Source organism: Scatophagus argus, chromosome 4, assembly GCF_020382885.2.
Source record: "Scatophagus argus isolate fScaArg1 chromosome 4, fScaArg1.pri, whole genome shotgun sequence".
In the NCBI taxonomy this organism is placed as follows: Eukaryota; Metazoa; Chordata; class Actinopteri; family Scatophagidae; genus Scatophagus; species Scatophagus argus.
The window spans coordinates 12,712,459-12,738,625 of record NC_058496.1 but is presented as its reverse complement, the minus strand read 5'-3'; the positions used below and the strand labels follow the sequence as shown (position 1 = coordinate 12,738,625).

The window sequence follows — 26,167 nt, the reverse complement described above, 5'->3', positions numbered from 1 at the left end:
TTAGTCTGCACTCCCAAACTCTAAGTAGAGTGGGGATGTGTTACCTTGCATGACTTTTCAGGATTTCGATGTGCAGTTTTCCTCAAATGTTGGAGTTGTCTCATAACCTTCCCCAGCTTTGACTTACTCTCAGCTGAGGTGGTTGTTTCTCTGACATCGAGCTCTACTTTTCCTTTCATCTGACACATAGTAGCCAAGGTTACAGACAAGGTTAGCGTCTTGCCAGGAAAATCGTGGTATTCTGTCTTCCAGTCTCAGTTCCCATGGACTGCTGCAGTCTGATGGTGGATATGTTTCTTCAGATCTCCTCTAGACTTTTTAATCACACCCCTCTCATCTCAACTGTGTGTGTGTGTGTGTGTGTGTGTGTGTGTGTGTGTGTGTGTGTGTGTGTGCTTATGCTTATGTTTGTTCCAGTTCCTCTAGCCTTAATCTTTCCCACATGGTTTCATTTCATACTTGTGTGTACGTGTGCCTACATGATGTATCACGTTGCTGTTAGAGTTTGTTCCCCTCTGTTTGAATGTATTTTTGCGCTCTCTCTCGCCCCTTTGCGTTCTCACACATATTTTTCAATGTGTGTTGACATGTATCGTAAAAACTTTGTCTGAACCTTTTTGCCCAATCGGGGTCATGTGATACCTTGAACCTTAAGTAAAAAGAAGATCTGAGAATTTCCAAAGCTGAATATGGAGTTATGCCTCATTAAATCAAAGAATTGGAGTAACTCAGTTGAAGTCCAAATACGTTTAAGTATAGTCTTTTTTGTTCTTCTCTCTGCATCGCTGCTGTGTTTTTCTTTCAGTATGCTTTCCTCTCTCTCTCTCTCTCTCTCTCTATCTCTCTCTCTCTCTCTCTCTCTCTCCCTCTCTCCCCTTTCACTGACAGTACGAGTGGAGGTTGCAACATCAGTGGAAAATACTTTTCCAACAACCAGACTCTGGTGTCCATCTGTTCTGTGTTACTTGTTGTATTTCAGTCTCTCATATGGCAACATGCAGCGTTAATTTGGCTCTTGTTGCATACCACAACTAAAGCTCTGAACACATGGGCCCCAGTCAGCTGAACCAGAAAGCGAATGAAACCAACCAAGAGAGACACAGGAAATGCGACTGCAGGAGACATGTGAAAGACGGACTCAAAGTTAGGTAGACGAGCCAGCATAGAGGGAGGACAGAGTGAGACCAAGGTGCCTGCAGGTCTATGGCAAGATTGTGTTGGATATTTTTTTTTTATGCTCAAAATTCTTGCAGAATTCTTGCAAAACATATGAGTTTTTAAGTATATTCCATCTGTTTCATTAGCTTATGAACAAAATTACATCTAAAATTCCAGTACATGTGGACTATAAGCATGGATGATTACACAGAGTTTCTCTGGGACTTAATGGTTAATAGCATCCCAATTTAGGCCTTAAACATTTTTCATGCAGAGCTTCTTAAAACTGAAGCAAAAATCCTTTGTTCCAGCTTCGCAGATATTAGCATTTGCTGCTTTTCTTCATCTTATGTGTTGGTAAACGGAATATGTTTGAATTTTGGGCTGTTTGCAGAAAAAAACAAGACATTTTGAGACATTATGTTGAGCTTTTTTTTTTTGCTGCTTCCAGCTTGCTGCTTTGGCCCCACTCAAATACAGTATTTTGATGTGTGACAATATGTGTTTGGCCAAAGCCAACTGGCCAGTATACAACTTGGAAGTAGCAACCAATTGTGAACTTGTGCAGAAGTACCAGATTGCTGGTCAGTCTCTGCTCTGCTCACTTTGGTATTTATCTCTGAAACGCAAGTTTCATTTTATGTCATAACGGCCTTGTATCTCACAGCCACAAAGTAAAATCTTTTACTCTTACCAGGGATTGAGTTCTATGAAACCTAGAAATGATGTCCTATCATGATTGACTGAGTCATGTAATGGATATGTGCGTGGGTGCACATGCATGCTTGTGTATTCATGTACTGACTGTTCACCAGATGTGTATACTGTAAGCTGTGAATACCATCTAACGAGACAGCTTGTAAAAATTTTAAAATTGACAAATCATGAGATCTACTCTCATGATTTGCAAGTTATCTTGTTTTGTTTTCTTTGGTACATAGTTGCCTAAAGTGTTTTTGCCACAATGGTTCTGCTTTTTAGTTTCGCTGTGCTGACCTGCTTGAACCCTTCCTTCGAATCTTTATCTTCTATAGCCATGAGCGCTGGGTTTGAAAATCTTTCTGGCAACATTATCTCTGGTCAGCTGACATAACGTGCTGGTTTGGAATGAAATGACAGCCCACTGTGATTCAGACACACAGGCCTGCACAGTTGCACAAGATTCTTGATTTACCAAGACAGCAATGCTTGGCATCATCATAGAGGTCATCAGTAGGTTCATTCAAGTTTTTCTAAAATTTCGGAAAATAGTGACAAATATTTAGATTTCATTGCCTCTTTGTGACGCCATTTGTACAAAACAGATTCACTATCAGCTACTTTACTTTTTTTTTTCTTTGTTGACTACCTGTTTGAGCTCTAACACAGATTTATAGTGAAGCTGCAGGCTGATTTAATAATGTTTTACGGCAGGTAAGGAGACAATTTAAAAAACATTCTTGAAGCCTTTCCTATTTGGTCTTAGTCTGTAGTTCACATCACTACTTGTTGCGCAGCAGGCTGCTTTTTCATTGCTGGGTAGCCACCGAGCTACCAGGATTACACAGTTTATTAGTTACATCTTAAACTAAAGCAGTCTAATACAGCAGCCCTGCAACAAATCCTTTATGAAGTTTTTAATGTTTTGTTTTGTTACTTGTGCAAGTTTGCATAAATGGGCCATTGGTAATGAAGTGAAAACATTATGAAAACATGAAATGATATGACAAGAACGTGAGACAATGAACAGAGTCGGGATACACAATCCTGGTGGTCAGAAATGTGGGTCATGTCACAACATCCCGCTCTTTTCAGACCATGGGTAGGTTTCTAAAAACCAGTGTGTATGCTAGTTGCTGTAACCACAGTAAAACAGAGGATTTTCCAATAAAAAGTGTCGTCCATTTTACATCATGATTAAAGAAATACTGTAGTGGAAAATGTAAGCGGTCCTCATAGATGATTAAGCTTTTTGTTTGTGGTGGATTGGACACCAGCCACTGTCCATAGACTTTCGGGCTTTTTTGTATATAATTTAGCATTTTGCCTCGTAATTAAAAGTCCTCACCACACCACACTTACTTGAAAATGGGCTTGAGGGATTAAGAGTACAAACCAGTGTTTAGCCAAAGTCAGCAGTAATGACTCTTGTCAGGAATACAGTGAGTCATAGATATCCTACCAAGTTAAAACCACATATTTCCAAGCCAAGCACTTGGAAATATGGAATATATATTTTTTAAATATAACCAAAGGCTTCGGAGAACTACAGTCTCTCAGATGTTGTTGCCTTTATACTGTGGATCACCATATAATATTATTTTTCTTCAATTTGATGCAAGTAGACAGAACAAAGACATTTCTGACCCTTCTTTTTTTCCTACTGGTTTGTGGTCTTGATTGTTATGTCCTGGGCCATTAGATGAGATATAACATGATTCATGAACATATTTGCGATTGTAAAGCTCAGGCTGTGGACATAATCTGTAAGTTTAAATAAAATCCAGCTCGGTGTATGTGTTCACATGAACCAGGGCCTTGCCCATGCTGTTCTCAGTGGGTGAGTACTGCTGACCTGCTCTGGGGATATCTAAAGGAGCATTTTGAGGATCTGACCCGAGCCTGGCTGACCTGCCCTCTTAGGATGAGGTCAGAAGACTTGGTGTTGAAGCGTTGCTCATCTGTTGGGGGGTCATTGTTGTTCATAAAGCCCCATGGTGGTTTGGCGCTAGGGCTAGATGTTTGACTTGCAGAAATGGATGCTGATTCCTAGTTTCACAGAACAGGATACCACATATCAGGGTGCAACGCTGTTCAGTCTTTAAAGGAAACCTGTTTTTAGTCAGAATGCCAGAGAAGAGGCTACAGCTTAAGGTGAAAACTCGATGCTGACGTTGTCCTTACTCTTTAGCCTGGAGCATACTGACTGATGGGACTATAGGTGTTTATCCATTCAGTCAACACATGCTTTGCAGAGTTGCTCAGGTTGGTGTCCCTTCGTGAAAAGCATGGGTGAAAGCTGTGTCTATATTTTTGATGGGCCTTCAGCTCCTTCAAGGTTTTGGCTTGTCACAAAATTTGTTTCTGATTTTAGTACATATAGTCTTAGGACGTAGTCAAGAAAGAGAGGGTATATGGTTGGCTCAGTTTGAGATGACCTGTTCGCTTTTTGCCATTTATGTCATTTTTGCTGTTAATTTTAATTTTTAAAGCAGTGATCGGCTGGGAGTCAGGACCTCCAAGTCTTCATACTCCAGCCAGAATTTTCTCCTCCTGATATGTGAGTGAATTGCCGTCCCAAGTAAGCATGTTAAAATGTCTTGGGTCTTGTTCATGGTTAAAGGTGAGATGGAGCAGGAAATTGACAAGCAGATATGTGCAGCAGTGAGTTCATATTGCAGAAATCAACTTCCTTTGCAGGAAAGGAGCTCAGAATGAAATTTCTGCTCTTTGCTTACAATGTCAGTTGAAGTGGTTGTGGCATCTGTTTGGGTGCCTCCTGGATGCTTCCCTGGGGGGGGGGTGCCACGCCACTTAAACTGAGAATGCCTCTGGACACCCCATTTCTGGCTTAATCAAATTGTAGAAGAAGAAATCAAGGGTACCTTGCATTTCATTGCATGTGCAAGCAGATGGGAAATAAGATGGATGGCTGAAAGATGTCATGTTTTTTTTGGGCCTGGACCATCACATTAATAGGATATATTTGTGTATATCATTTTACACAAAGTTGAGGTGCCAGTTAGTGCTTGCAAATGCTCGTTAATACCCAAAATGAAAATTGACTGAGGAAGTTAAGCTAAGATGTGGTGAACGAGAATGCTCACAGAAGTTTTAGTTTACAACAGGAGGCAGCTTTTTGCATAATTGGTCGCTTTTGTTTATATCTGTTTGGATGAAGTCTAAAGGAGACAGAAAAAAACTTTCATCTCATACGGAGTGGAAAACTTCTCACAGTGTTAAATGCCTGAGTGTGGGAGGATGTTTTTTTTTTCTTCACTTGTGTGTGTGTGCTTGTGTGTGTTTCAGTGTGACAAAAATCTATAGAAACATATAAAGGAAGTAGAGTGGTTGGAGTCATGTGGTCAAGATGTTTGTCAGATCTCTCGCTCTGTCTCTTTCTAGTTCTGTCTTTTTCTGCAGAAGGGATTGTCATGCTGTCTTTATGCACGTCTCTGCCTGCATTAACCAATATTTTATTTGCAGAAATCAATACGTAGTTTCCCTTCGGTGATTAATAACATTTAATTGTTAATGTATCTATGTATATATTTTTTTTTTCCCTGTCATAACCTCTTTATTGGTGTGTGTGTGTGTGTGTTTGTGTGTTTGTTGAGAGACCTACAACCACAGTGCCAGTGCACATGACCTTGCTGAGTAGCATGTGGAAAGCCCCCAAAGCAAAGCAGTGCAGCACCCTCACCCAACAGTTTTCTCTTGGCCTCCGTGGTCCACACACACACACACACACACCTGCAAACACCATTATGTTACCAAGCACCGTTATGTAATGGTTCAAGTAAGCATAACTGCCATAAGAAAAGCATGTGAAGTCCTCGTTTTTGTTATCAGCCGGGATTTGTAGTGATGTAAACACCTGTAGCAAACACAATCCATCTTGTGACTTAAATATGTGTGTGACAGTGTTGGTTTGCTTGAGGTATTTTCATTGTAAGACTCTCAACAGATAAACAAAATGGCGTCTACACTCAGTTGTCAGATTTAATGCATTCAACTGTATGGCCAGTTTGGAGGATGAATTGCACCATACGGAGAGGTGTTTCTGTCATTTAGCTTACCTGCATTGATATAAAAAGGGTGGACAAAATAATAGAAACACTTGTCAGTATAAAGCAGTACATAGAACAGGCAGGAGGCTGTTCTGTACCTTTTTTTTTCCCCCTTTTTTTTGTTTCAACACTGTCAGACCTCTACTCTGCTGCTAGTTTCAGTATCTAGAAAGCTCACACACTCATAATGGCAAGTTTTAGCCATGTATTAACATAATATAAAATCCTTTTTTATCAATCAGTCAATCCAATCAGTCAGTTTTCTGCTGCTTATCCAGGTCCAGGTAACATTTATTAATATATTATGATATGATTTTATATATATATATATGTATAAATGAATGTTCTTTAGAGCAGCAACAGTTAGTCAGCTAATCGACAAATTGAGTTCTCAGCAAATATATTGATTCATTCAATTAATAATTAATTCCATTTTTCAAGCAAATTTCTGAAGAGTTTCTGTATCCAGCTTCTTGAATGTGATGCTTGACTTCTTTTCTATGTCAAATCCTAATGCTTCAGCAAGGTTACCAAGACATTTTGGACAGTGCTATGCTTCCAACTTTTCTATTCCAGCATGACTGTGCCCCAGCGCACAAAGCAAAGCTCCATAAAGACATGATTGGATGAGTTTGGTGTTGAAGAACTTGACTGGCCCACACAGAACCCTGACCTCAAGACCATCGAACACCTTTGAGATGAACTGGAACGGAAATTGTGAGCCAGGCCTTTTTGTCCAACGTCAGTGTCTGACCTCACAAATGCTCTGCTGCATGAATGGGCAAAAATTCCCACAGAAACACCCTGGAAAGCCTTCCCAGAAGAGTGGAAGCTATTTTAGCTGCAAAGCTGTCTGTGTATTTAGAATGCAGTGTCATGAAAGTCACTGTTGGTTTAATGCTCAGGTGGCCCAGTACTTTTGTCTAAATAGTGTTCATGTTCATGTTCATTAGAAAACCACTTCTGACATTTCAGTCAGTACATTTAATAGAAGTACTATTCATAGTACTTTTACCAAGATTTGGGTACTTTTTACAGCAGTGATTATCTGTGCTCTCAGTTTCACCTCAGAAAAAGATTCATTTTTTATTCTGTTGCCAATGGAGATGATTTGTAAATTGGGCTGCAGCTTCACACTTAGAAAACTTTGACTTTGATACTGTGTTATAAACATTTAGAGTTTGCTCTGGCCCTGACAAGTCCCACTTGGCCTTGAGCCCTTTGTGGAAAATGTTATCATGGCTAAGTCTCCTTTCCTATATAAACCTGGATCTGACTCAGTGGTACCAGGAACTGTAGCCAGAAGAGGCAAAACTGCACAGTAAGGTTTATTCAGAGACAATGGTGTGCCACAGGGGCAGAAGGGAAAGGAAGGGCACAAGAAAATTTTTCTTTCCCAACTTCTGGGCATGTCCATGTGTCACAAGTCGGTCATTGCCGTTTTAAAAGAAAAATCAGTCGAAGCAGATTCTAATTGTTCTAACTGTTTCTAGCCACAGCGATGTATTAGCAGGCTGATATAATTAAATACTAGTATATAGGTCTGCAGCCAGTGATTATATTCATTATCAGTTCACTTGCTATTATTTATTTCTTTTGTTTAATCATTTACTCCAGCCAAAAGTCCAAAACCCATACATATTTCCTTTACAATGATATGACAGCGATACTGGGATATACTGCATAAATCAAATTGAATTAATTTACTGCTATTAAAGTTTATTTTTTGCATTTCTGCTCGAAAAATTACCAAAAAAATTAATTGGTTATCAAAATGAATGAGCTTTCTGTTGCACTTAATCAACTAATGATTTCAACTCAGTCATTATACAAACAAATCAGTTTAGAAACGTTTTAAACTCCTAGATAAATTTATGATTTCCTTTCCAGAGAACTACTCTAATCCTTATTAGTTTAGTTTGTCCTTAAACTCTGAACTTTGCCAAACTTTGAACTTATATTTATTTAATGAAATATTTGCCAGGATTTTATTTTTGAATATCAATTTTGAATGCCTGTAAAAATATGACTTTGGTCAGGCTTTTGTCAGATCTCCACAGTGATTAATGTCAGGACAGGGGGAACAGTTGGGTTTGATGAGTTATTTTCTAAGAACTGAAAGAAAAGCCTTAGTTTGACTAAGAGAGAGGGGAAAAATGGTGGTAGATGATGGGGAAGAGTACGTTCACTAGTCTTTTCCCCATGTGTACAGTTACTGGACACACAACACACCCTTAACTGACCATCACTCACGCACACACACACCCATAACTGACACATGGCAAATCTGCCACATGTGGATGAGTAGCACATGTGTGGAATCTCTTAGATACACAAACGCATGCAAGCAATTTTCCATCCAAACTTTTTAAACCCATTGTTTTTTTTCTTGAGCTTATGATGAAAATACTTAAAGAGTGAGGTATGCTGGGTTGAGTTGTACACATGCGCAGTAGTGATCATTTACTGGGTGGTGGTGGGTGGGTAAAGATGTTTGAGGCGAACATTTCGGTTATCCTGGAAACGGGAGTTTGGTTGGGTAGCACAATGTGCATCAAGTTAAGATTAGGGATTAACCATGATGTTTAACTTTAGTCTTTGTTATTTGATAGCTGCTCAGAAAAACACTTTATATAGGGACAAGTAAACATTGACTTAAGCCAAGTAGATTTCTGACCCACTTTACCTACTAGGCAAGAGAAATTAACTTTAAAAACAATAACGTTTGAGCCTGAACTTATCATAGTAGACGGTCTGGATGAATAAAAACGTCCCATCCAAGCATGAGGACGTTTACGCAAGACTTCATTTAAATCGTCATTTGTATCCTTTCTGCAAAAGTATAGATTCCCTCATAGCCTTTTGAGAGTCAGTTAAAATACTTGGAAACTTGAGCTGCGCACAAGCAAACAGCACCCATGTGTGTGTGTGTGCATACATTCATGCTCTGCTCATCACTACACACAATCTCACAAACAGCCTTCTGTTTCTCAGAAAGCTGATCTGAGTCCTCGGCTGCTGCATGTGATATTTCAGCTGCACTTTGATTAGCTTTTGTTTGAGTAAGTAAGGTGTCACATGACATTTTGTCTTATTTGGGGTAATTTTTCTTGGACGGAGTATAAAGCAAAGATCAGCAAGATTTAAGATTGTTCCAGTGTGATTATTTTACAGTAGGCAAACTATCTAATAGTTTATCGCGCTGACCTGCTCTTGGCAGACATTCCTCCACTGAAATGCAGTTCAAACGAGAGTTTGTAAAATCATATCTTTTTCAAGTATTTTTAGGGGTATTTTTGTGTTTTTAATTGAAAGCGATGGTAGAAGGGTGACAGGAAATGTAAGGGGAGAGATGAAACCTCCGGCTGGGCTCAGATCTGGGGCGTTGTGTCCGTGTGGTCCATATCCCGGACCATTAGGCTACCAAGATGTCACAGAAAATGACATCTCATGCAGGTACATGGCAACATAGCGAGATTCAGACTAAACTGCATTTCGTTGCCCTGTACCTGTACATGTGTAATGACAATAAAGCTGAATTTAATCTAATCTAAGAAAGCAGGCTTTTATGTTTGCGGTGCCTGAAGCGTTAAAGAAGAAGACATTTAATTGCGGGGGTGGCACGGTGGTGCAGGGGTTAACACCGTCGCCTCACAGCAAAAGGTTCGAATCCCTGTCTAAACGATATGCATGAGGAGACTTGAAGAGAGTTTGTTGTGTCGGTATGTTTCACTGTGAATGAGCTGATTGTCGAGGCTGGATCAGTACACACTCATAGAAAATGAATATCACGCAGAATGATCTCCCAGCCAACAACTATTGAAAGAAATATGCACTTGGTTTATTGGACACATCTGATCCGTTATTCAGCCTGTCCTCCTTGATGCAGTCGGGTTCAACAAAACAATAGAAACAGCTTAACACAATACAAGTCAACAGCATCACAGACTGCAGCTTTCAAATTAATCAGAGTTGAATCAGCACTTCTAGTTTCACCAGCAGCATCATAACATAATAAGAGTAGGACGTATTGCAGGATTGTTGTAAACTTGCAGCTGAGTGTACATTGTAGTTGTTTATATCATCATCATTAAAACTTTAGTTTTTCTGCTTATCCTCATAAACTGTCCTGGCTTGGTAAGATGATTTTATTAGACTATATTTTTATGTGTTACAGCCCCCAACATTTTTTACTGGAAAGAAGTTTGTCAGAGAGTCTGCTTTTAATAATTCTGATAAATTGTGTTAAAAAAAAAGAAAAAAAAAATTACTCCTACTACTACTACTACTACTACTGCCGCAGCTGAATTGTTATCGTCAGACGAAAGAAGCTGAATGCTTTTTAAACACGCTTTGAGAACTATTTTGCCACTTTCCCTTCGCCGTTTTTTCTGCTCTGTCAGGTTTGCTAATTGGTCTTTTTTTGTGCGTAAAAACCACAGCTAATTCATTTACAAGGAACTGCAGTCAGTTCTGTGAATCTTGAGTGTGCTGTGTTAACTTCTGCATGTTTGGCTTGTGTCAGTATTTCTGAGAAGTATGCAAGGAGGGCAGCACAATGTACTGACACATTTATTCATTACTGACGGCTACGTCTCTGACAGCTTCTGACAGGTTTCCTAGAACACACTCATCTCTATCAGTGTTGGTAACCCCACAGCTAGTGCTCGATGTGTATGCGTGTGTGTGTGTGTGTGTGTGTGTGTTTCCCACATCCTCCATGATGCCACAGATAGAGCTGATTTTGAATGTGATCATCTCTGTACTCCACCTTTATAGACGTACCAGAAACCAGTGTGTTCAAAGGTGACTGTCAAAGTTTTTCTCAGGGAAGCCATGTTTTTAAAATATTATCTTTGACTGCGAAATCTGATCTGATCTGAAAGAAAAACACTTCATGAACAGCAAAATGCGTAAGCTAAACCATTTCATAGTAAGTGATTTATGTTGCCCTGGTTATACCTAGGAAAAAAAAGGCCAGGCCCAAAAATGTAGGAGTTTTTTGCTTAAAATGTTTAAAACCATTTCATAGATGTCACAGTTTTCATGCGTATTATGTCATCACAGTTGCTCTTCATGGAGCCAACAAAAATTTGAAGAATTTGAGAATGCAGGCCAGATAGAACTGGTAGAATATCTCATGGCAGGGCCTTTAACTTTTTTAATGTTATCAATGTTTTGGATCTGCTTTCTGAGTCAAATTCTAATTTCAAAGTCAAGAAAGCACAAACCTCTGATCTAAACCAGCCTTTGAAGAGACTAATTGCAAGATTCATACATACAATCATGCATAATACATTGTTGTTACATCCGTTGATATTATTGTCTTATACTTAGATGGACATGTTGTGTCTGATACTGAAGTAAACTGCTGATAATTCAGAAAGTTAATGTAACTATAAATATGATGTATTTTACAAGTTGGAGGGCCAAACCAAACCAAAACTGATTATTATTAGTGTTTGCCCAATTGCGCAAAAATCTGTGCTTGATGATTAACATTGAGCAATCTTTACTGAACTTTGCAATTCTGATTTTGGAAAATGTTTACTGCCACTAACCGGGCCTTAGATCTTGCAAATTTCTGCACACAGGAAGAAAAGCTCAGCCACTCAAGACAGAGCTTTAATGTGTCTCTATTTCTGTTCCACCAGCTGTGGAGGAAGACGTCGGAAGCGTTAAGATGTGTGACACATCAGGTGGTTGAGCCTGGCCTTAGAGTAGCAGGGTGAAAATTCTGTCTTCATTAGTTTCCCACCAGTGCAGTTGTCATTTTCACACCCAGCGCCCACATTGTGTAGCAAACAGCTGGTAGCACTGTTATCTTGAAGCAGCAGGAAGTGATTCCACCGCTGACCAACAAAAGCTTGGTCTAAAGTGAATGGTGCGTGTTTTTCCTGCTATTTAAAAGGTGTATTGTTGAGATAGTGAGATGCACCTGCACAGGTGGGTACATGGTGCACTAATGGGGAGACGGACTTGTGATTTCTGTTGAAAAACTGCAAGTAATATAATTTTAATTGATATTTCCGCTTTAAAGATGTTTTATTTCATGCACCTGCAAATCACACGCTGATAATCAGAATGATTATTAGAATCATTTTTAATGACACGGCCTGGCCAATCCGTGGACTGCGATCTGTGCATCACTGAAATTTAAATAGCAATGCACCTGGTGCAGGCACACCTGGGCTTTTAAAGGGAATAGAAGATGGTTCTGATGAATTCATGTTGCGCCCAAAACACACCAACAAGTAATTAAGGGACTAAATACAACCCCTTTGCACAAACAAACGAACCACTCTGCAATTATGATAGTAGGATGTGATATTTACATCATGTTTTCATCACCGTTTATATTCCTTTGTGGTTTGACTGGCCCTCTTTTAATTACATCTTTTCGCACCTTCTTCTGCAGTGGTTTAATGACACACACTCTGGAGAATTAGCACTACCAGCAGCCCTCTTGGTGAACTAGCTCCTAATATGATGTGTTTAATGGTGTTTGGACAACAGTGCAGCTCTTTGGCCAGGATAAGTTGTGTAAGCCGTTGGCTACACAAACAGTGCTTGTTAGTGGATTGTTTTAATGTTGATGTAAGTCTTTTAATAGGATTTGTTGAAAAGCAAAGGATATTACCAGCCATATTCCCTAAGCATGCAGCAAGCAAAAGAAACACATTAATGATCTCCACCTGAATTCAGGGGGAAGCACAGACAGATGTGTAGGTCAAGATCTCCCCTGCCTGATGAGGCCCTGATGGGTGGTGTGTCTTTGAACTGTCTGTGTGTGTGAATAGGATAATTGTGTTCACACACTTTCCAGAATATGTCCAGAGTCCAGCCTTCGGTCCAGCACATGCCTGCACGCACACACTCACACACACACACACAGATGCTTGACAGCATCTGTGCGTGTGTGTGGCTTTGTTGGCTAGCGCGACCCTCGGGGGGGTAGTGGAATGCCGCCCGTCAGTCACTTGCCTCGGCTCATCTTGGACTCCAAACATCCTGTGTGTCACCCGTGCGTGTGTGTGTGTGGGTGTGTGCTCAAACTGTACATGTTTTTGTGACTGTGTGGGTGAGAGGTTGCGTGGTTGCATCCGTTGCCGTGTTTCTAGTTTGTTTGTTTGTGAGCTGCTAATGTGTGTGTACAGTAAAGGTGTGTGAAAACCTTAGCACCTTAAGTGTTTTTGTTGATTTGTCATATTTATTTTATGATTATGAGGATTTTATGCACAGCAGATTGAATGCCATTCATTCTGTACATTTTTCAGAATATTATTTATTATCTAATATGGAGTTCCAACTAAAAAAGGTTTTATTTTCATTATCATTATTACCGTAATTTGTTAATTGAGTGGGTAAGTCTGAAAATGTCAAAAAAAAAAAAGTGAAAAATGTCATCACAGTGCATCCAAATTCCAGTTTATGTTGATATAAAACATAAATACAACAAATTCTCACATTAGAGATGCTGTGCAGCCACAACCCCCTTTTTTTATTTTTACCTGACAAAAATATTTGATTTTGAAATTATGGGTTTGTGTCTGTCACATACCTGATTCCTACAACACTGACAGTGCAGAACCTGACAGCACGTGAGGATGTGAGTTTCTTTGACTCTGATGGCCACAGTGTGGGAAATTTTAGAAACACTTCAGTTTGGTTAGGGTTTAAGGTGAAGAAGGGATTATGGGTTTATTTCCAAGTTTATATAATGTCCAACATTTCACATTAGCTATGATCACCCTTGGTTTGTCTGTTGTGTTTTTGTGAAAAAAATCAAAATAAAATCAACAAAAAGACAAGGCAAATTCTCAGCTGATGCGCAGTAAATAAACATCTCAGTCGCGGGCATTTGTAAGCCATTATTTACACCATATTGTCACAGTTGCATATCTGCGTCTCAGATTCACGATGTCAGTCCTCCATTTGTGTTTGAAGTTGAAACGTAGTAGTGAAAGTTGACTCAATCTGAGAAGAACTAGGAATGAAAACTGAAAAGTTACTGCAAGGTCATAATTATACTGAGACAAGTCACCATCAGTTTCATATCAGTTATTGGAAAAATGTATTATAATATATTTGATATCTGTTACAAGGCTGTAACTTATAGACATTATGAGCTAATCTGTTCTTTTAAACTTAATGGGTAAATGTTGAGTGTATAAAATGTAAAAACATTGTGAAGTATGTAGAAGCTGATGTCATCTAATTAGTTTTGTTGAACCATCATTTGAGTGCTGGACTGAATATTTCACATTTCACCTTGATAAATGGAATAACCTCTTCTATCCCACCATCAGGACAGGCACACAAACTCATGCTGTACATTGAAACCCACAGTAGTTTACTTTAGATTGTAGTCGAGCGATTTTCTTAAGACGACATCTAATATGTTTCCATTTGACTGAAATGATGCAACCATTAAAAAAACAAAACAAAAAAACACACCATCTTGATTATTTCACTCAGTATAGGCATCATGCAGCTTCAGTGAACAGCTTAACAGCTTAAACAAGCTGATAAGGAGTATAAATGATGCTGATGATTTCCAACCCCTGAGCTGCTTTTTTTGCTAGTTTTTTTGCACATCATGTGTCCCAGCACACAGTAACACGTAGTTACTGAATTCTTTACACGGAAAAGAGCCAACAGAGTCATGAAACGAGCTGTGTTAAACACAGCGCTAGTAAAAAAATTTAAATTCATCTTTTCAATCAGCAGTAAATAATGGAAACAGTGTTTGTTGTTCTGTTTCAGCTGTTGATATGGACTGCGTTGTTGTCATTTGTTTTTTTCGGCTGATAAAACGCTCTTTTGATACAGCTGTTTTATGCACTGATGCTATGAGCGTACAGTAACCTTTGTTGGATATGTGGTACCGCTTCAGTGCTTTTACAGCTGCAGGATAGGAACAATAGCATTATAAGGCTGTACACTACAGCGAGCTGCTTGTGACAGAGAGAAGCAGTAATTTAAGACATGGATAAAAAGCCTAAGTAAAGGCTTATTATGACTTACAAGCACTCTGTGTGACTGTGCCTGAATGTGTCTGTGTTTTCTGTTTCCCTCTCATTCTCCTGTAGAGTGTGTATGCATGTATGAAGTTAAATTAGTGTTTGTTTTTGATAGTCTGTACTAAAGGATTAAGTCTCCAGTGTAGCTACGTCTTCAAAAACTGGTCACTCTTAACACCTGCACAACAGGGGCTTGTTTAAAAGTTTGTAAAAATGTGTTAAGAGTCACCTTTTAAAGTCACCCTGGTATTTGACAGTTGATGGTTTCACTCTTTATTCAGTGCAATATATTTAACAACTTTATAGCTGAAATATCAAATAAAAGGCGCTATTTGCAACCCCCAAACGGCCTACAGCCATGGACAGATAATGAGAAAACAGGGCCCCTTGATACAGACATGTAACACCCTCCTACAAAGACCCCCAGACTGTAAGACACACAACATTTTGTGTCTCTTTTTAGTTACTTACTTACTGTTTGAGTCTCTTCATGATGGTCTTGTTTAAATGTCATTTTCCATCTGTTTGTGGTAAATTTGTGCCTTATTCTACTTTCTTGTTCTTTTCAGTCGTTTATCTTCTCTTTTTAGTCATTCAAACCTGTTTGTGATTGTTTTTCTTCAGCTCCCGTCCATGTTCGAGACATTTGTGGACATGAATGCGCTCACACAGCTCATGAATGCTCCCACAAGTTTTCCCACATGGCCTGGTGGTGTTGTTAAAGGAAATGATCATGAAGAAGTTATATGGAGGAAATAAAGGAAGAAATCAGGGCAAAGGCCCTCTCTCTCTCCCTGTGTGTGTGTGTGTGTGTGTGTGTGTGTTTGTTCTCTAGGGAGTATTACAGACTACAGTTTGCTGAGAGCTTGAACTTAGTCCCCTGATGGAGTTGATTCACAGAAATCATGTTATGTTGTTTCTTAACAGGTCAGACACCTGCTGCCTGTTTCTTCTTTTTCTTCTTCTTTTATTCTTTTTCCCCCTCCACAGACACATATGGTTCCTCAAAGATGCTCTTAGTCAGAAACTCATTCACATTTTCACAGTAAATACCTCTCAATGAGTCACTCTTGGCTCATATGCTCTATCTCTCCCTCTCTCTCACACATACACATGCACACACACACACACACACACACACACACACACACACATATGGTAACAGATTGCATGATCACATTAGCTTTTGCACATCCTGTGTAGTTATTCTCCTCTAAGTCAAATCCTTTATCTTCATCTCTTTGTTCTAATTTTTTGGCCTGAAGTTGATGCGTACATTAATCAGTAGTGTCCAAATAGCAGTAAGCTGGTTAGCCTCAAAGTTTCGAGCTGTCAAATCTAAACCTAGATTAGATTTCAAATCTTTTGTGTGCAGTACTGCACATATCAATAAGTCTACTGAATGTTTTCTCAGTGAGTCGTGTATTAAATGTGAGAAAACTTTGAGAAATTCCTCGTGGAAGTAAGTTCAGGGTGACACCTTCATGTCTTCATCTTCATTACATGTTTGCTTGTCTGATTGAATGGTCATTTAGACTGCAGAACAAACCCAAATGCTCCCAAATGCTGCTAAAGATGCAAGAGTGTGGTATTTCAGAGCTGATAACCATAGCTGTAACAATAGTTAGAATTTCTCTTTAATAGGCCGATGGGCCTTGACATAGCATGCATTCCTGATTTTATGCCTTCTTCAGTGTGCCAACTTATTGATTGTCCACTCTTTCTTTGTACAAGTTAGCAGGAAGGTAGTCAGGTACAAATCAAGTTTTTATTAGAGGAAATGCAGTAGTTGTCCTGGAGTTTTGAGTATATCAGTTTGCAAATGGAATGGAATACTTCTGATACCAAAATCTTGTCGCTCGTCTACATAGTTGTAGAGTTGTAGCTTTATTTATTTATTTTATTTTACCTATTTGAATTTGTTTTTAGGCCTTTGCAGCTCGCTTTGCGGCTTCTGTAGTGTGAATGTTATCACACTGTTTCTGCAGTATCCTGTGAAAAAGCAAACGTTTTTCCAGAGACCATGTGCCTCTGCCCTCTGGTATGCACACCTCTGAGAATACGACGATTGCATCTTTCTCACCAATCATCTTTCTATGTACGGCCGTTATGAGAAAACCTGAAAGTTTTAACCTGAATCTGGAGAAACGCATTTCTCTGAACATCCTGCACTAAATTCAGCTGTGGCAGCAAATTGTTACAACTTCAAGTTTAGTTAAGTTCCTCGCTCAGTGACTCAGACTTCTCTAAATGAGTCACATCCCTCTTATCTCTGCGTCACAGTGCTTTTTTTTTGATAATATTAGACACTGTGGTTAAAACAAAGAGCACTTGGAGTTATGGGGTTCATTCACGTCACTGGTGAGCCAAGGAAATTGGTCGAGTGGGGGGTTAATCTATTCTTTTGATGTGTGTGTGTGTGTGTTGGATTAACATAGACATTCCTCAGGCTCACACACTGTCACATGGACTCAAACTCATCCGGTGCACAAAGCGCTGGAATCTGTCCTCCCTGCTCTTTCTTCTGCTCTTCATCCCTCCTTCTCTCCCACCCTGCACCATGTCTTTCACTGTCTCGTCTGTTTCCTTTGGCTGCTTCTGCCCTCTCACGCTACCCCCCACACACACACACATACACACACACACACACACACACACTTCTGCTGTGTTGCATATGCTCGTCCCATAGGGTTTGTTGTTGATCCAACTGTAGCTTGTTAAATTCCCCTGCATGCTGCGTTTGCTGTTTGGGAGAAACTTAATGTGTAATTCGTATAAATTGTCGGTTGATTAAATATATGAATTTGGGAGACACTGTCCTGGCCTGCACTGCACGATGATGCTTATCGTCTCTCCATCTAATTACAATGTGATGAAGTAAAGATATTGTGGTTTATGGTCAAAATTAATCTGTCGCGGTGTAAGGTCTTACATTTTTTATTTCGTTTTGAGTATGTTAATTTCAGTTTGGAGCTGCAACGTTTAGTCGATTGATTGATCAATCAGAATCGGCTTTATTGGCCAAGTATGCGTACGCATGCAAGCAGTTAAAGTCCGGTTTTATTGCAGTTACACACAAAACAATTTACAGGAAAATAGAAAGCGACGTGCAGCCGAAAACAAGTACAACAGAGCTGAACAAAAATGTATCAATAATATATCAGAATCCCAATCATATCCATAACGCTAACTACTCTCATGGAGCACAGAGCAAAGTGTTGTTCAGCAGGCGCTGGTGAGAACAGCAACGCAGCGTGTCGGATCCGTGGAAAATGGATGGCAAACTGGTTCGTAATTAAGTATTTAGAATTCATTTCTTAATCATGCTGCTAAATGGGACTCAGCAGACCAGACGTGCACTCGACCGTATCTGAACGCAGAGAATGGTGCAGGTTCTAGGATTATTTTTCTTATGTTTGAGTTCTGATAGTAAGTTATTTTAAATTGCCCTAAGAAAAAAAACAGTCACAGATCATCCCATCAGTTGATATACACTTTGATCGTCAATCAGCACAAGCTTGACGCACGCTGTCCTACTGTCTGTTCAGCTGGGTTTTGGAACAGAACTTTAAAGGGCAGTTACAACTGTGGAATATAATATCTCCATATGCCTGTTTTGTTAGTGCATAACCATCAGGGTCAGCACTATTGTTTTTGTTTGTGGTCGATATGGAGAAAAGGTCACAAACCTGACTCCTCCAAACCTGAGTGTCACAATATCAAGAGTTTATGCTGTGTGCCTCAGGTCCAAGGGCCACCAGGAAGTCTCACGGATCTCCTTCAACATTCTTCAAATGCACAGTTTGTCCTTGGAGCTCTGCCATGAGGGCTCCCGTCATGGTCGTCCTCCTACGATTCACTGCCTTTTTCTTTCGCAAAGGGAGGCAGCGCACATGTATACAACATATAGCGACCGCACACAGTGACACACAAGTCACAGACACATTCGAAGAAGCAAGACAGCAGCACAGTGTCTCACACTGATAGACACTGTTTCTGCTTTTCAGGCTTTCTGGTTCCTGCTAGACACAGCAAATACCAAACCAGACGGCATCCATGTTACACACACGTGTCTGTGGTGTAGTTTGGTATGTGTAGCTCAGCTATCTGTTCATCTTCAAATAAGACACACTGCAGTTGCACCACACGCAAAAGTCTCTCAAGTAAAGTAAAGTGCCTTTTGTTGCAAAACCAGCAGCTGGTACAAGCCACTTTGTTGAGGCTAGAAATGTACAAAACCTTGCTGCACTCAAGTGCCATCTAGTAACAAAACTACACAAACAGGTGTCATGCCCGCTCCATGTCATTGAGGTGAAAGAATTTTGTTTTTGTCTTTGCTCAAATCATCAAATAGTCAGCTTTGATTATTTATTTATTTGAAATGAATATTTATATGAAAAAGCTGCATCTTTCCAGGAACAATGTCAGAATCATTTCCTTAAAATCCCCATTTCTCAACACCCCACCAGCTGTGTTTCCTCACAGACAACCAGCAGCAGGCTTGCAGCATTTTCAGCGTGTTGGTGAACCGTTCAGGGAATGTGGCAATGCTCAGCCGTTTTAGACATCAGAAGCAGGTTAAATACTCATTTCGTCATGTTATTATCTACACAAACCAGTTCTGAAAAAAAAAACTGATAGTGAGTATAATCATAACACCAGAAGCACCTGTATGTACGCAGTACAGGATCACCAAGGCACACTGATGCTTTCTTTGTTTCAGTTTCTACTTTCTTCTTTCTCTTTCTGTGCCTTTTTTTTCCTGTCACCTTTCATGAGAGTAACATCTGATTTGTCTGACGGCCTTCGTGTCTTTTTTTTTTTTGTGTTTTCCAGGCCTCCAGCCCCAAGCTGACGACTCAGTGCTCAGATATCCAAGAAGTCCGTCGTTGCAACCGTCTGGAGATGCCTGACAACTTCAACACGTTTGTTTTAAAGGTATCAACAGTTTTTTCAGCTCTTTGTGTTGAAAAGGGCCACCGTTTCAGTTTGCAGACTCTGTCTGATGTGTTGTTTACAGCCACATCGCTTACATCTTCAACCCGCAGTCCGACATGAAGAGAAAACAGGACAATCATTGCGTCGTACCGTTTCCTGACATACCTCGCAAAATAGCCTTCAGACAGACCTTAAAGGACCACCCAAAGTTAGTCTTTTGAGTATTAAACACCAAACAACCGTAGGGTTGAAAGATGGCTGTAATATCTGCCGGATGTATTTTTCTCTTTCCCAAACGGTGGCTTGGATTCAGTTTTCATGGGGAGAAAACATATCCAAACATCCACAGAAACTTCTCACGTCACCTCTTACTTCTCTGCTCTCCATCCACAAGCTCTGTCCAAACTCTGAGTGCATTAGAGAAAAACAACCGCTTGCTTTTCCTTCCTGCCTCTCTTTTGGATGTATGAAGTTCCGCTTCACATGAAGTTCACTCGAAAGCTTTTGAAGTGGGGTATCACATGAAACCTGCCATTAATCATCAGAAACAAAACATGAGCCACCTCCTAAATTGCAATATAAAGCCCTGAATGGACTGTCAGTGTATGTATAGCATTACAAAAATGGCATTTTTAATGTGTGTAGACCTTTTCTTGCATTTGTACAGTGTAGTGCAGTCCGGTATCTACATTATGTGGATGGTATATTTGAGAGCGTCTTTGTCTCCGCAGGTTAATCGCAGTAATCTGATATTTGAGACGGACAACGACCAGCAGGTCAGCTCCTGGACCACAGAGCTAAAAGAATGTATCAGCAACAGGTGAGAAACACAGAGACAGATTTTTTTTTTTTTTTTAGATTAGCTGAAGTTTAAGTTTGGATCCAGTCTGTTGGTTTTTCAGATTTGATCTTTTCAAGACTGAATTCATTTTCAAACCACAAACAGAGAATTTTCTTTGACCGTCCTTCAGGAGAATATGAGTCTCACTCAGTCATGAAATCAATAATTTAGCTCAACCTGACCAAGCCAGCTGGGTCCACACACACACACACACACACACACACACCTAGTATGTAACAGGAGCCTGCATTATCCTCATCCGTCTCCCCTCGTACAGCTTGTTTTCAGTTAAGATCCTCAGTGGAAATATTTAACACTTTGACTTTGGCTGTTTTTAGAGTTTGTGGGTGTGCTTGATGTTTACTTGTTCTGAGGTATGTGTTTGCAAACATACCTGCTCTTTGGCTCTACACACTGAGGCAGGTTTGAGCCTTCTCATATTTGGAATTTTCCTGTATATGATCATTCATCACACCCATCTTAATATTTACACTAAACCTTTGAGAAGCAACACATCTGTTGTTGGGAGTTTTTCGTTAAGGCTTGAATGGACTGAACTTTTTTTGATAGTGTGGTGGTTATGATGCCTACTATATAATTTTCTGCATGTCACCCCCCCGGTCTCCCTTCATTTCCATTGAATAAAGTCAGAACATTCGCAGAAATAGAAAAAAAACCTTCATAATAAAACTCAGTGCTGAAATACTTTGCCTTTTGCTTCAGTGTGACTAACAGTATAGCATCTTTCAGCAGTCATGATTACACCTAAAAAGCAATAATAGGTTTGACCTCATGTTTCAGAGCATACATATCTGTGTGTGTGTGTGTGTGTGTGTGTGTGTGTGTGTGTGAGCGTGCGAGTGAGTAAGTGAGTATGCATGCACACAAATGTGTGTTGCTCTGTGAAAGGAAGTGTGGGGGAGGTCTGAGACTCTCCCGAGTCTCAGGACCTTTCTCATTTCTGCAGATGTCTGGATGCTCACACACACACACACACACACACACACACACAGAGTCAGTAGTCAACAGTACAGTGAACACCCATCCAATGTGGAAGTGAGGTCAAAATGAATTCTGTGTTTATTCAGTTGTCTGTGTTACATATTGTGTTATATAATTACGTCTTTTTAGCACAACATGTGCAGGCATTCAGTAAAATATATTTGCTAATATTTTTAGTCAGAGAGTGTGTGTGCGCTCCCTGTGGACTGACCAGTGCTGAGTTTTTGACATTGAAACTGATATTACGTATTTGGGGCTTTAATAAAAACTCAAATAACAAAATGTCAGCCAATAGTTGACTCAGTGAGTGTGGCGGTTCTTTACTGCAGTTTCTTGTTATTTATCAGCTGTCATTTACACTGACACAATAAGAAAATGTCAGTTGATAATTTGGTTTAGCTATAGTGCATGCATGTGTCAAGTTTTTCTTTCTCAAAAAACCCAAATTTGTACTGAATTCAGAGGGAGAGCTGACGTTATCTTAATGCATCCTTTATCTCCATATTTGAACCATTATTGTGCCAGTTTGTTATATAGTCCTAATTCTGAGTTTAGGTGCCCCAGGATGCTTCACAATGTGCGGCTGTCACACTCTTTACTGCTTCGCCGACTTTAACTCTGCGTGAAAAAACTTAGCCGCCTCGTTCATCTGAAAGGAGCCAGTCTGGCAGAAGAAAAGTTGAACCAGGATCATCCAACAAGGTGCTGCCGCTGGCTACATGCAAGTGCACATTCCTGATGGATTACTTTGTGAAGTCTTCAGACAATAGAGTTTCTTCTATTGTCGTGATGAAAGACGAAACGGTAATAAATCCTGAACCCTCCCCACATCTTTCCAACATTGGAACTTGTGGAAAGAATTCAACAATTTTTGTAACATTCCAGAGGAGCGATCATCCAACCATCCTGACCACTTCACACAGCGGTTATCCAGGTGTGCAGTTATAAAAGTAGGCTGGTTCTGGACTGCTCTGTCAGGCCTCTTTTTCATTCTTCACACAACTGCTTCCATCACGTCACAATATGAAACGTGCAGGTGTCAGTAAGAGTGTTAACAATGGCTGAATTCCATGTGGCTGCTTCTGCTTCAGCGTCCCGGTATTGTGCACGCTGGCTCACCGTCACGGCTCACTGGGACACTTGAATGGAACGGAGCCGTCGTTAAGGTTATTAGTAACAGCTGCTCTTCTCCTACTATGATAAATCAGAATGTATGCTGTAAAAAAAAAGGCCTGTTGTCCAAAAGCATGTGCCATTATCCCCATTTGTATGATTCATCATGTCAAGATTACACTGGAGAGATCAGGGAGGCAGGTTGATGCTATGATGGCGGACTTTTTGCTTTGGCCTGAAAGGAGCCATTACCACGTCTTTTTCCTTTAAAATGGTCAGATGTGGTAGGTGTCGTTCGTTTCGAGCACACTGAGCCCTCTGAGCCTAATCGTTGAAGCGTTGCTGACTGGCTGAAATTCCACACTTTGCAAAATGTCCTCACTTTGCCAGAGTGAAACGTGAAGTGATTCTCACGAAGACAGAACAAGAACACACAAACACATGGAGCGAAGAGAAAGGAGACTCGTCTTCCTGTTATTCAGAACGCCGCAAACTCATGTCAGCATTTTAGCAGGATTTGCTTCAGCTTCCCTCTTTAACCTTCCCGTTCTCATCTGTGTATGTACACACACATACTCTCTGCATGTCTTGTGTTGGTGTGTGTGTGTGTGTGTGTACGTGTATGTGAGCAGTAAAACAGAAGAACAGTAAGTCTTAGTTCAGATCTGAACTGGTGAACTGGACTGACTTCCTGTCTGTGCTCAGTGTCTTTGTGTTGCCTGCTGTTTCCTCTGTGCTGGCTAGACTCACCCCACCAACAAACGTATACACACGCACACACACACGCACACTCCTCTGTTTCATTCTTTGCCTGTGGCTGCATAGCATGGTCGCTCCTGCCATGGAGCAAACAAAATGGGAATTTTACAGCCTCCACACTGAATTTTACAGCAACTTGTCTTTTGACCACAAAACAGAAAGAAAAAAGATTCTGATCTGCCAGCACAAGCAGAGATGAAGCTTTCCTATTAAACAGATGGGGAAGCACAAAGGGGTGGTGGGTGGGTGGGGGGGCAATGAAAATCATCCTCATCCTCAAGTGGTCCACGATGAGACTAGCATACATGTATTTATTCGCACGTGTGTGTGTGTGTGTGTGTGTGTGTGTGTGTAATCTGAATCTGCTCTTGTCTTACAGGTCAGGCAGTGTGGATCTGGAGCCCCTCCCCTCCCCAGCTGACAGCTCAGCTCCAGCCAATCACCGAGGGAACTCTGACTTAGGGAGTCAAAGTGAGTGGTGGGATGAGGGGGGGGCGCTTGCTTCTGTAGAAAGGACTTTATCAGCGATGTTACTTGTGTGTGTGTGTGTTCACTTCACAGGTTTACAGTTCTGGGGTAAATGTTGACATCCTGACAGTCATCGAGAGATAAAGTGTCGCCACTAGTGTGACTGTGATGAAGTCATCTCAAACAGCCTCTCTGTTTTAAATAAATACAAGGAATTTAGTAGGTCCAGCCAAGTAGGAACAACTCGGGTCTTATTGTCATTGGCTGTCATGATAAAACACTTACCAAGTATAATTTCTAAGATCTAGAATCATGACAACGGCGTTAACACAAGTCTGAGCAGTCAGGGTTGTTTCCTTGTTTTTGAAGACAAAACATTAATCAAAGTGTTTAAACTTTAAACCTTCCCCATTGAACTGTAGAGTGATGCCGCTCTGATCCCACGTCTCAACAATTAACTGGGTGAATATAATGTTATCATAACCAACAGAAGTGAAAGACAAGCTGTGAAAATGAGAGTCACGTAGATTGAGCTGGAATTAATAGCAGTACAATCAGTACAATCGACAGCAGTTATCCCCTTTTATGGAGTGATAAGAAATTGACTGTTTGGGTCTCCGCTTACTGAGGGAAACATCAGACTCCAGTCAAAACCGTAAGATCACGGGCCACAAAACCATAAGAAGAGCTTAAAAAACAATAAAACTCATCGTGGGTTCGTCATGACACCTTTCACATCACATGTAGGCATTTAATCCATTATTCAAGAACATAGATTAGTCCAACTTTACTAACCCTAAACCATGTTGTGTCTTTGCTCGACCCTCCAGACCCCGTCACCTTTGCCCTGCCGGAGCAGGTGATCCAGAAGACCGATCACTTCCTGCTCTCCTACCCCTGGTTCCACGGGCCCATCTCGCGCGTCAAGGCAGCCTACCTGGTTCAGAGCTCTGGACCAGAGGGACACGGAGTGTTTCTAGTCCGACAGAGCGAGACACGCAGAGGAGACTACGTCCTCACGTTTAACTACCAGGGCAAAGCAAAAGTACGGCTCATTATGCCTCCTTGTTTAACTGAAGCTTCTTCACGCTGGCGTTTCAGTTCACAACGAGAAGTGGTTTAGCGTGATATTTAGTTACTCGAATGAGCGGTTCATTGTGACCACCAGACAGGTTTCATAAAGTTGTCCCTGTCCAGTGATAATATGCTCCAATGTCTGCATATCGTACATGCTGTGAAGGTTATCCCACCTCAGAGCTCTGTTTTTTAGACTGCATGCAAAGAAAATGACTTTGACTTACGTGGGTCGTCTTCAACTGAAAGCGTACGTTACTCCATCGAATGAACCACTGAAAAGATAACACATGCACACGTTCGAGCAAAGGAATTAATATCCAAGGTTGACTCATTGTTTTCTGATGTGTATATTGAGTGGATGTGGGCCAAAGACCTCAAAGTAAAATTCAAGAATTCACCTAACACCACTGTAACATAGCTGCTCCTTTATATGTGACCTTTTTTGACCCTCCTGCCTCCCTTTCCCTGTCTTAAGTTGACCATAAGAGAAAGTCATATGAAGGCTTTTTCTGTACCCACATAGCTGTGTTTGCATCCGTACGTCAAACTGGTGCTGACCTTATTTCCTGACACTTAAACGAAGAAGTAGCACAAGCTTATAGTAAGAACTGTAAAAAGGTGGGAATACTGACCGCCGTGGTAAAGGAAAGTGGGAGGCACAAATCGGCCCCGGCTTGGTCTCAGCCAGTGTGAAAATCTCACTTTTCTTGGTGTTTTCCTTTTCCTCACGCCTCCGTTTCTCTGCCTCTGCAGCACCTGCGCCTCTCGCTCACAGAATGGGGTCAGTGCCGGGTGCAGCACCTGCGCTTCCCCTCTGTCATGGACATGCTCAGTCACTTCCGCCTCTTCCCCATCCCGCTGGAGTGTGGAGCCGCCGGTGCCGTCACGCTGTCCAGCTTCGTGGTGGCGGGTTCCAGCCCTCCGTCACAGGGTGAGACTCCACCATCCACCTCTCAGTCTTATGTTTGTCACACAGACAAAAGCGCTGGAGTCTGAGAGTGACTTTTACATCGACATGC

The 26,167-nt window shown here is 40.7% G+C and overlaps 1 protein-coding gene across 5 annotated transcripts in view; it reads left to right on the top strand.

Annotated features, from left to right (window-relative positions):
• The window catches only part of sh2b3 (SH2B adaptor protein 3), a 50,938-nt gene that overhangs the window by 20,439 nt on the left and 4,332 nt on the right, over positions 1-26,167 (top strand). For all 5 annotated transcript variants that reach the window (XM_046387822.1, XM_046387821.1, XM_046387824.1 and 2 more), the window contains exons 3-7: positions 19,787-19,888; positions 20,620-20,708; positions 23,983-24,074; positions 24,902-25,116; positions 25,902-26,079. In XM_046387822.1, coding sequence (XP_046243778.1) covers positions 19,787-19,888; positions 20,620-20,708; positions 23,983-24,074; positions 24,902-25,116; positions 25,902-26,079 — 676 coding nt within the window. The remainder of the gene's footprint in view (positions 1-19,786; positions 19,889-20,619; positions 20,709-23,982; positions 24,075-24,901; positions 25,117-25,901; positions 26,080-26,167) is intronic.